The sequence below is a fragment of the Salarias fasciatus genome, chromosome 4 (assembly GCF_902148845.1).
Source record: "Salarias fasciatus chromosome 4, fSalaFa1.1, whole genome shotgun sequence".
Classification (NCBI taxonomy): Eukaryota; Metazoa; Chordata; class Actinopteri; order Blenniiformes; family Blenniidae; genus Salarias; species Salarias fasciatus.
Window position 1 is genome coordinate 19,251,262 of NC_043748.1, and position 11,284 is coordinate 19,262,545.

The window sequence follows — 11,284 nt, forward strand, 5'->3', positions numbered from 1 at the left end:
TTAATTATTTTAAGCGGCTGACAAAGTAAAAACACGTGAAAGACAAGACGCTTAATTGTCACGCAGAGCGCGAGAAGTTGGTGACGTCATGCGTAGCGAAAATTTAAGCACGTTTATTGAAAACTACACCCAACTATAATTTATAAATTTATCAAATAGCATACTATCTCATTTATTACTATTATCATTATCTATTTTTCTTTCTTAAAATCAATAACTGCAGCAATTTGGGTTTTTTTTTTCATTTATTGAAAAAAAACAGAAACAAAAAAACATATTTAAAATATGTTTCAAAGAGGTGCATCAATACACCGAGCCTTGAATAAAGCCTTTAGACGTATTTCATTACAGTTTTAGTCTCACTTTGGATTAACGTTATTCTGTTTTTTGCAGATTTTTTTTTCTTTGAACTTTGGGGTTTTTTTTTCAGACTGTTTTTAGTTTTTTAAACGTTTTTGCTCCATTTTTCATCAGTTAAGTTTTGATGCATCCACCAGACCCCCATTTTATCAATTTGATGAAACAATATCAGCAATAATACATCTAAAAAGAGTTAAGACGGTGCAATTGCTCAAACTGCATAAACGTCCCTCTTTTATTAGCAAGTCAAACAATTTCTTTAACATTTCTCAAAGACTTGCTCTCTATCCAGTCATTCCAATGCAGTTTTCCCAGTTACCAGTTACTCTAACTGTTTTCGTTTGCCTGCAGAGGAAGATCAAGTCTCCTGTAAACAGCTGAGCCTTGAAACATCAGAACTTTTGTTTTTCTTCTTTTTGGGATGTGAAATTAAAAACCCAACTGCATCTTTAATTAAAAATAAATGAGATTTCCTTCATGCGATCTTTATCATACCGACTTCACTTTGTTTTATTCATCCATGCACACACATTTTCACACAGCAGCTTCATATTTCCTGTCATTTACAATTCTAACACTTCAAGTTAAACAGTCAGTAGACATTTTCCCTGATTTCTTCTCAATGACGATAAATGCTGAGTTCCATTAAAGCAACAGGTCGGTGATGCTTGTTGGTCCCTGGAAGTAGTTTAAATGAATTAAAACTCATTGTTCCTGCAGAGAGGTTCAGAGTACATCTGAGCTCAGCCCAGGAAGGTGGAGATGAAGACGCTGGTGTCCAGGTTGAGCGTGGCGTGCCACCAGCGGTCGGGAAAATACAGCACCTGAAGGAGGAAGACGGACTGAAAATCCCCGAGGACTGAGGCGGAATGTGTGTGTTGGCTGAGGCCGTTCGGGTGTGGTACCTCTCCGGGTCGGATGGTGCACTCCAGCGGGGCCTCGGCCTCCGGCAGGTGGGGGTACGTCTCCCTCAGCCAGGACAGGGTGGTCCGGTTCGGGTGGAAGTGAGGCTCCTGGTCAGGGGGGTAGAGGAACCAGCGCTGCACGAAGAACATGAAGAGGGTTTCAGAGAAGCTGCATATCCCGCCGTTTCCACAGAGTGTTTTTGATAAGTAGGTGTTTTCAGTGGCTCCGAGCACGGTTGTCATGGAAACAGACACCCGAAAACGCAGCGAAAGTTTTCACTTTCTCACTTGAAAGCATCGTGGTGTAAACGGGACCAGAAGCGCCTCGGGGATCTCACCTTCCGGCCGTAGATGACCTCCGAGTAACCGGGACCGTGCCAGTGGAACGGGACCCCGGTTCCAGCGCCTGACGACACAGAAACCCAGCGGCCAGGTGGGAAAAATGTTTTAAAAGGAAGTTATTGGCTTCAGATTCTACCTAATAAATGTTGATATGTTGATTGATAATGCTACTAACAGGGAACTGGGATGTAAATAACTGGTAACTCGCCCCAGTTCCCGACTTTCTGGAGGACGTGCGAGTGTCTGACCTGCGACCCCGAAGCTGAACGCTCCGCTGGTGTGCGGCAGGACGTACGGCGGAGACTCGTACTGCTCGAACAAACTGCTCCACTCTGTGAAGTTGTTATCGCCGAAGAAATACAGCGTGTCTGGAGAGGAAGAGGAGGAGGATGAAGATCCGACAGAGACGAGAGCGTCAGACAGGGAGAACATTGCAGCAATAATAACAACAATGTACGAGCAACGTGTCTCATACCTCGTTTTAACCATCAGTAATGAAGTCAACAGCAACATTAATCAGAGGATGAAGTGATAACAGCGCCCTCTAGAGGCTCAACAAACATCTGATGTGAGCTGAGAAGTGGTTGGAACTCACCGCTGCCGAGAGTGTCCTCGGACTGCGGCTTCAGGAAGATGTCCACGTACTGGCTGAAGGGGACGTCAACTGGAAGCGACCAATCACAGAGAGTCTTACTGACAGACAGGAAGAGCGTGTGCGTGTGTGTGTGTGTGTGTGTGTGTGTGTTTGTGCGTGTGTTGGAGAGTGAGCGGGTCGAATGTACCAACCTTTCCTGTAGGAGAAGGTGTTGGCCGTGCTCAGTCGGACGGTCCGGGAGCCGAATGATTCCAGGAGGCTGGACCTGGAGCAGAGCAGCCTGAACCTCTGCGAGAAAGAAGTCACAGTTAAAAACCTCTGGATGAACATCTGGACCAGGTCTGAGCCGAGGGAGCGTACCGTGTTATCAGTGAGTCCTCGGAGGATGACCGGTCTGCTGTATGCATATCTACAAACATAAAGAACAAAAAACTACATTTTTTCACAAAGAGGATATCTGAAGATTCAAAATGTAGATTTCAGTCTTTTATTTGCCTTGCATGTTAATTCAGTTCAGTCACAGAAATGTTATCGTTGCACTGACGTACCTTTCTAAGAATTGTTGGTGTGAGAGCGAGGAGGCGTCCAACACGTCGATGTTACACGGACCTTCATCCTGCAAGCTGAAGTCTGATGGCTGGAACCTGAACACAGGAGAGGCTTTTTAAAGGTGAGAACAGAAAGATTTGGATCTCAGAGAGAGATTAATGGACTGGATAAAGTGGTAGAGAAGATTGGTGGATCAGTTCATTTTGTGGCCTGTTGTGGAGGGCAACACACTCCTGTTAGGGTCACATGAGGCAGACATGTCTAAAGAACTATATCAGTTAAAAAAAAAAAAAAAAAGACTGAGAAACATGCCAGAATTCACAATTTCTAACATAAATTTTCTGGTGGCATACACTGTAACTTACTACAGTAAAAATGTAAATTTTTGATTAAATGAGATTACACATTAAAGTCAAACTGCATAGAGTTGATTTACTTTCATTCTTTCTTTCTTTTCTTTTTTATTGATGTTATTTGAAAAAAGAATAACACTACACATTGATAGAGTCTGGACTCCCACAATGCATTTCGGTTCAATTCGCCTGGGAAACGCAAACACCTGAGCAAACTGTAAGTCTTCAATTCGACAGCCAGGCTTATGTGCAAATAAATCACATTTATACGTGTTTCTTTCTCTCTTTTTTTTTAATCTGTGCTTATTTGTGCTGCTTGGCATCCAGTGTGAAGGTACAGGAAACTGAGAGACATGGTGTTTCGGATAAACTGGTCCCCATGTTAATTACTGACTGATTTCCTGCAGCGTCCATCGTTGCCGCTGGTAACAACGGATGTTAAAAAGCCGACAGAAATTACTAGCGGCGCTGCCGAGCGCCATTTCAAAGTATTCACAATAAAGTTTCGAATTGTTGAGTGAGACTTATTAAAACATAATCCGTTACCAGCAGCCACAAGGACCGCTAGGGGAAGTCAGTCACCAGTTAACAGGGAACCCAGTTACACCGAAACACCTCTTTGGAAACTGTCAATGTGTTGAACAAGATATTCATTGAAACGTGCTACACTAACGGTTTTTTTTTTTTTTTGTAAGAGGTTGATTAGAGGATTATGTACTGGCAGCTGGTAAAAGTTGGCAAACATGAGGTTGACAGGACAAAAAGCACAAAACGGAGCTTTACACCAACGTGACAGATGTTTGGATTCCATGATGAACGAGGTCCATAAACTCACCATCCTCCTCCGTCCTCCGCTGTCAGTCCGCCGAGGAGACAAACCAGCACAAACTGCCGGATACTTTCCATTAAAATACCCCCCTCCACTGATATTCAGCTCATTAAAAAGAAAATGTAACTCTCTTGAGTCTGAATTCCTCACATTATCACTGAGCTCCAGCCGCATCTGCCGCTTCCGGGAAGAGGACCAATCAAAATCCACCACATTAATGTGACCGCTGTTGCGTTCACGGCGCGTCGGAACTTTATTTATTTAACAGGTAAATGATACCTAATTGTTATTTACAGTAACTAAGCCTAACCCTGACTCCATAAGTTAGTTATGACTGAGATCTATTACTAATCAACACAAGATCACCTACTGGATATTTACTTACTTCATATTTGCAGTCACTGGGGGATTCACTTTTTTTTAAATGTATCAATTATTCATAAGTGACACATACCTTTAATTTACTAAATAGTGTAGTTCCTTTTATTAAAAGTAGTTGCTAAAATAAGTCTTTTCAAAGTAATAATTAGTAATGCCACTTAATGTACCATATGATTACTCTTTATTCACAGCAACATGTATTGTAATAGCTACCTATTAAAGAAGTCATATGTGAAAGTAGTTACTGAGTAACTAATGCATTAATTTATCAAGTATTTATGTACTTTTTGATACTTTATTAAAAAATCTCCGCTTAAAAAAGTAGGGCTTCCAATTGATCAGACAGACAGGAGTTAATTCACCAAGTAATTTATTACTTGCGAATTTACAATTTACAGCTGAAGAAAATTCACTTCATTTCAAAAGTGCTCATAAGTATTTGTAATCAATTACTAGGCAACATAAGAGTATCATAAAAGCCACTCAACAAAAAAAGTTTATAAGTGAAAAATAAATACAATTATTAAAAATTGAAAAATAGTAAATTGATATGAAAAACTTAATTATAATATCTTTTTAAATGTTTAAAAAATCAAACAAATCTATTAAATTTTAGAAATAAAAAAGGTTTCAATAAATAAAGTAACAATAAACCAATACAAAAAGAAAACAACCATTTTTAGAAAAATTTAAACAAGCAAACAATTTAATGGTATGAAATAAAAAAAACTTTAGAAACACTTTTGAAGAAACAAAAATAAAATCTTAATATTAAAGATGTCTGAAAAGTGAATAAAAAAGTGGTTTGTTTGTTTTCCTCTCTTGTCTTTCCCTCTTTAATTGAGAAGCTTCATATTAAATCTCTGGTGACAGTGAAATTAGATGCTGGGCAATAAATCCTATCAGAGCATCTTCCTCCCACTAACATCCAGATTATAGAGCATCTTTCTCTACTAACATCCAGATTTTTGAGCATCTTCCTTCTACTAACTTCAGATAACATAAAGGGACGTCACTAGTTTTTGAAGACATAACCAGAAATGTGACGGCTGCCACTCGGAGCAGCCCAGGAGTGGGTGGGTCTTCCTGCAGGTGTGTTGTCCTCACAGGTAAACAGGTAAACATGCACAGAACTGCTCACGCAGCTGGAAGAATTGCACTATGAAGGCAGAGGTGCTGCTGATGGTCCTCACTCTCACAGGTCGGTGTCACACTCTCATCCTGAAAACACATATTTTTGGAATTGAGAAGCAGTTTGTTGATAATGTAATCTCACTGATAGTTACAATTTATGTGGTGTAATCTACACTCACCAGTTTCAATGAAGGTGGTATCAAATTACACAGATAACTGTAATAAAGTAGTAATTTTTGCATACTTGTACTTTGAGTGTTCATTCAAGTATGTAATTTTCACTCTTATTAAAAGTTAATAGTATGATTTGAATTGATACAAATCCTGAATGTAGTGAAAAGTGTGTGACCCCAACCAGCTGCACAGTTCAGTTCAGATTCTGCTCCTCATATCTGTAGAACAGCTGTGAGCATGTGAATGTTAAAAACAGGAGGAGACACTCACCATCTGATCTTTCTCAATTTAATTCTGTTGTTATAATTAAAATCAAATGTCATGAGAACTGAACCTGCTGGAGACTTTTTTTATCCTGATGAGATAAAAAACTTTATTTTCATTGAAGGTATCCTGCTGTGAAGTCACTGTGTCATAAATGATTGAGGTTTAATTTAATAAAAGGAGCTGAATTGAACCAGGACATGATTAACAGCAGCGTGCGGTGACTCTCAGGTTTCTTTATCACTGTTTACTTTCGAAATTCTGCTTTATGTCGGTGCTTCACCTTATTTCACTGCTTTTTTTTTATCCGACAGCTGCATTCAGACTTCAAAGACCTTCAAAAGTGTATAAAATCTGTTTATTCAGCTCCATTTAAAGCTCAAAGACATGCATGTCTACTGCAGCCAGAACAATTTTAATTAAACTGACCAAATGCTAACGATTAGTTTCAGACTACATGTGAATACACAGACTATAAACAACTTCTGTTGTCCTTCAGTCACATCTGTTGCAAGTTTTTGGACATTTTTTATGTTAAAAGTTGTTTCTCTCACACAAAATCCTCTGAAACACCAAATAAAAAAAGTTTTTGTTCTTCAAGTTAATGATCAGTTGGGTGAAATTTAAAGAAAAACTCATTTCAGTCAATTATAAACAAGAAACACCAGCCACAAATATGAAGTTTAATCAAATTAACATTGTATATCGATTGATTTCACAGCTTTTCCACAGATAACAGGAGGATAAAAGAGGGCGGTATGAGAGGAATTTGGCTCCCGAGCTATGTGCGTTTCATAAACAGAATGTGTGTGAGCGAGGGAGCAAAACAGCCAAAACATGAAGCAAAACAAAAAAAAATTAAAGTTGGGGCAGAGAGGTTGATGAGGACAAGAACATGTCAGAGGTGCTGAAATGCTGAAGGACCAGATTTTAAAAGAGCATCCGGTGCACAAAGAGCCTCTGGAAATATCTCATGCAACTCTCACTTTAGTTAAAACTGAATGAGGAGAAATGATCCTCAAACCCTCCAGTCCTCTGTTTGGTACCGATTCCAACTCACAGAAACAAATGAGAACTTCAACGGTGTTTATGTGCTACAAATACTCACATTACCCTGATAAACATGAAATCAATAACTCAATAGCAACATGAAATCTAACAGACTCGTGCAACTTGTACTTAGCTGCTGTTTCCTCAACATAATCCACTTATTAAATCTAAAGTATTCCACTAAGTACAGCTAATATTAAATAAACACGGCTCTCACGTCCTGCTTTGTCTCTCCCACAGGAATCAACGCACAGATCGATGGTGAGTTCTCTCCCTGCCGCTGTTGGTCAATCGGGTCATTTTTCTTTTGTCAACATGGCCTTTCGAGCGAGCCATCTGCTCTTCATCAAACACACAAAAGGGGAGCTATAAAAACAACAATCGATCCATATCTGGTGGTTAAACTGCTGGAGAAATCATCCACCGCTCACAGCACGAGAGAAAAGGCAGATTTGCCTTCATCTCTGTGGGTATAAACGATATCCATCACAGTAATGGAGCTTTAAGAACCAGCTGCACCAACCGGTCGCCCGAAGGTCAGATTTACTGGACTCCATTTCTAAAACGGTCCTTTGAATCGGCTGAGTCCGTTCAATAGAGGTGAAGTAAAGGGGTGGGAGGGACGAAATGGACCAAGGTTCTGGTACCAGCTGCGTCCTCGTCCTTCGTTGTCCAGATCGACAGCGATAGTTGGGGACTCCGTTGGGGGCTCACTAATTTCCAAGAACTACAGTCAGTCATTTTAGTGCTGGGCTCGTTGCAGTCTTGATTTAAACGTGAGTTCCAACGATGGATCCTTGTATCAAGCTGAGGTGAGGAAGAAGGATTTGAAGCCTTAACCTGCCCAAACTACAACCCTCACGAGTCCAGACAGGGCAGTCCAAAACACAGTGCTCAGAGTCCAAAGCAGAGTTCACGGTCCAGGAAGGCGGGAACAGAAGGAGCTGAACTCCCAGTAAACAGGCAGCAGAACTCACTAAAACCGAACAGACGAACCAACCCAGACACACCAAAGAGGGAGGAGACGCGAACATGACTGGATAACAGGGCAGGAACACGAGGCGAGGCAGAGGACGACAGGTGAAGGACATCAGTGTAACGACACTGGGAGCCATGGAGGGACATGGACGGAGGCAGGGTGCAAAACTAAACACAGTCAACAGAGGGGGCTAAAACACACATGCAGAGACAGGATGCACCAGACCTTGACAGCCTTGGTGTCAGGAAGTCACCCTTACATGCATGCAAAAGTCCTCAAAAAATTTGAATGTCAAATTAAAGCTTAGTCGTGATTTGCAAGATCCAAAATAAAAAACATGTTGAAACAAACCTAGAAGCACCATGCAGAAAACATTGGACAGTATTTTTCTGGTTGACAATGAGACCTTTAGTCGAGTTTTCTCCAAAATAAACCAACTGCCTTTTAGACCCAATGATAAAGCCCCAAGACTCGATGGGTACCCTTCTAAATTCTATTAATCCCATTCAGCTCTTTACTCACGCTAACATTTTTGAGGATGATTGAGAGGAATAAGGAGTTTTCTATTCTACTTTCATACACGAGTTGCATGATTATCTGCCTTATTTTAAAAACCAGGTAAAGAAGCTACATCGCTAATAATCTCTGAATTCTGTGGGTGATGTTTGTCCTCCTGACATTGTTGCACGTACGACTCCAGTGTTCACTGGATGAGTTCGCTGCTGCTGAGATCAGCACCAGAAAATTCTTTGGCCCGTGTAAACATGCCTAATGAGACACACACTCTGATCCTCCAGTGTGTGGCCAGGCACCGCTCAACACCAAAATCGTGGGGGGCGAGGACGCTGCCCCGGGGGCGTGGCCGTGGCAGGCCAGTCTACACTTCAAAAGCCATTTTTACTGTGGAGGCTCCCTGATCAACAACCAGTGGGTGTTGAGCGCCGCCCACTGTTTCCCCAGGTGAGCTCCCACCTGCCCATCCCCTGCCCGAACACCTGAGCTTCAGCCACAACCAGGCATTGCTTATAACCGCCTCCTCTTCCAGGGTCATCACCCAAGCAGACGTGAGAATTTACCTCGGCCGCGAGACGCAGGAACTCGACAACGCCAACGAGGTGTCGCGCAACGTGTCGCGGATCGTCACCCATCCCAGCTACAACCACGAGACAAACGACAACGACATCGCGCTGGTGCAGCTCTCCAGCGCCGTCACCTTCACCGACTACATCAGGCCCGTGTGCCTGGCGGGCGCCGGCAGCGAGTTCGGGGCCGGGGTCATCGCCTGGGTCACCGGCTGGGGAACCATGGATGTGGGAAGTGAGCATTAACATGGGGCATCTCTTTGCTCAGTGCATGTTGCGGATTAACCATGTCACTGTGTGTTTTTCCGTCTCAGAGCCTCTGGAGTCTCCTGGGACGCTGCAGGAGGTCGACGTTCCCATCGTGTCCAACGCAGACTGTGACGACGCCTACGGCCTCATCACAAGCAACATGATCTGTGCAGGACTGTATGAGGGAGGAAAGGATTCCTGTCAGGTGAGTCTGTATCCATCAAAAGTACACACACCTCTCAGCCCTCACTGGTGTTCATACAGTGGACTAACACTGTGTTAGTGGACTAACACAGACTGTGTTAAACTTACAAACATGCTCACTTGCTCCACCTGCTGGTGTTTTGTGGGAATTCCACAACTCTTCCTGCCTTTTCTTGCCTCTTTCATCATGTGGGCTCCTCAAAGTCAAACCAGTTTGTGTGTGTGTTGCGTTCAGGGTGACTCGGGCGGCCCGCTGGTGGTCAAAAACGGGTCTCAGTGGATCGAGTGTGGCGTTGTGAGCTTCGGCAAAGGCTGCGCCGAAGCCCGGTTCCCCGGAGTCTACGCCCGAGTGTCGGAGTACGAGTCCTGGATCAAGAGCACCATCCCCACCAACCAGCCGGGCTTCATCCCCATCAGGATCGTGATGAGGCCCGCCTCCTCCCCCTGCTTCGCCAGCTCCTCCTCCTCTTCCTCCATCACTGGCGTGCCCCTCTTCCTCGCCCTGAGTCTTCCTCTGCTCGTCTTCCTTCAGGAACCATGATGGAGTCAATCTCATGGTTATAATCTGAATTAACTCTGCATTTATGAATAAATCACATTCTATCGAAAAACTAAGATTTTTTTTTTTTTTTTTTTTACTACTAGAAGGGAATATTTGCAATATTTTGATCTTGTTTTCTCCTAATTTTGCTATTTGGCACGACGGAATTTTCTCAACAAAATCATCATGTTTATTTAATCATTTTTGTTCCAAGCAGTTCACTGTAAGTCACTCTGAATCAAGAAGCTTGGTTTTAAACTTGGCTTATCAAACAAATGGATATAAAGAGAATTTGCTGCAACAGTAGTTTTGTTGAAATGAACTTTGAAACCGTCACATATTCATGCCCCATCAGCAGAAGGAACAGCTTCCAGAGGTATTCACACCACTCCAACTTTTCCACATTTTCTCACATTATAAACACAAATGTAAAATTTATTTGTGGGATTTTATGTGATGAACCAGCATATCATGCCATGTAATTTTGAAAACAAAGAAAATTCTACAGTACATGTTTTTCAATTTATTTTAACAATTAAAAAAATTTAAGGTGTGGTGTACAAAAGTATCCTCCGGGCCCTGCGGCTTCTTCCCACAGACCAAACCTCTCAGCTGCTTCTCTGATCGGTGCTCTTCTCGCCCAGCCAGACAGTTTTGGTGGACATCCATGTCTTGGTAAGTTTGCAGTTGCGCCAGACTCTTTAAATTTCCATGTGGTCAAAATGCGTTGGTCTCTCTGTCTTTCCAAGCAAATGTAGCTCCAAGCCAAAAAAACCTGCTCAGCTGGTTTGCTGTTTCACTCACCTCATGCTTCACACTCCAATAAATTTCAAAACAAGATTATCACATGTCAATAAACACATTGTTATGTAACACTGTTATTGGTAACCTCATAAAACGGTGTCTCACGACAGTCGCAGAAACAATGTGCCTGGAAAAAAAAAATCCATGAATTCAAATACAAGAAAATGTCATCAGAGTCGCCAGACTGTAAACACAAGTCACACACATGATGCTGATGGCGCTTCTGTCTCATTCTGTGGCGTTAAACTTCATCTTGTAGTTTTGGAGTATTAGTCTTGGAGTATTTCCCACATCTCCCCTCTGGCTGGAGTTTTCAGATATGATCATGTTAACCAAAGGCCCAAACACACTGAAATGCCATTTTTCACTCCAAGTAGTGGAACTACACCGCTTTTGATTAAGTATTTGCAATCTGTACGAAGAGCTCACTAGTTTTAGTGAACACAGGAAAAGCAGGAACAAACAAGAGTTGAACAAAAGAGCTTCACA

At 42.2% G+C, this 11,284-nt stretch overlaps 2 protein-coding genes across 2 annotated transcripts; one reads left to right on the forward strand and one right to left on the reverse strand.

The window, feature by feature from the left end:
• Window positions 1–463: 463 nt before the first annotated feature.
• On the reverse strand, window positions 464–4,105 carry jmjd8 (jumonji domain containing 8). Its single transcript, XM_030089022.1, has 9 exons — window positions 3,940–4,105; window positions 2,751–2,846; window positions 2,563–2,611; window positions 2,394–2,490; window positions 2,203–2,271; window positions 1,856–1,975; window positions 1,604–1,671; window positions 1,266–1,400; window positions 464–1,184 (listed from the first exon to the last, which is right to left on the reverse strand). Exons 1-9 carry the CDS (start codon window positions 4,008–4,010, stop codon window positions 1,104–1,106), a joined length of 786 nt encoding a protein of 261 aa, XP_029944882.1. The 5' UTR covers window positions 4,011–4,105; the 3' UTR covers window positions 464–1,103.
• Window positions 4,106–7,172: 3,067 nt separating this feature from the next.
• Window positions 7,173–9,991, forward strand: LOC115386893 (trypsin-like; the record flags this gene model as incomplete). Its single annotated transcript, XM_030089349.1, has 5 exons — window positions 7,173–7,197; window positions 8,713–8,875; window positions 8,961–9,232; window positions 9,312–9,451; window positions 9,686–9,991. Coding segments are annotated over 5 exons (906 nt in total), but the record flags the coding sequence as incomplete, so codon positions are not given.
• Between the last annotated feature and the right edge of the window lie 1,293 nt (window positions 9,992–11,284).

What these genes read in the sequence shown, in the direction of transcription:
- jmjd8 (XM_030089022.1), bottom strand. Translation starts at nt 4,010, where the DNA reads ATGGAAAGTATCCGGCAGTTTGTGCTGGTTTGTCTCCTCGGCGGACTG. An exon ending in GAGGACTCACTGATAACACG is followed by an intron (nt 2,491 to 2,562) that starts GTACGCTCCCTC and finishes TCTTTCTCGCAG; the next exon opens with AGGTTCAGGCTGCTCTGCTC. An exon ending in CGAGGACACTCTCGGCAGCG is followed by an intron (nt 1,976 to 2,202) that starts GTGAGTTCCAAC and finishes CTTCCTCTCCAG; the next exon opens with ACACGCTGTATTTCTTCGGC.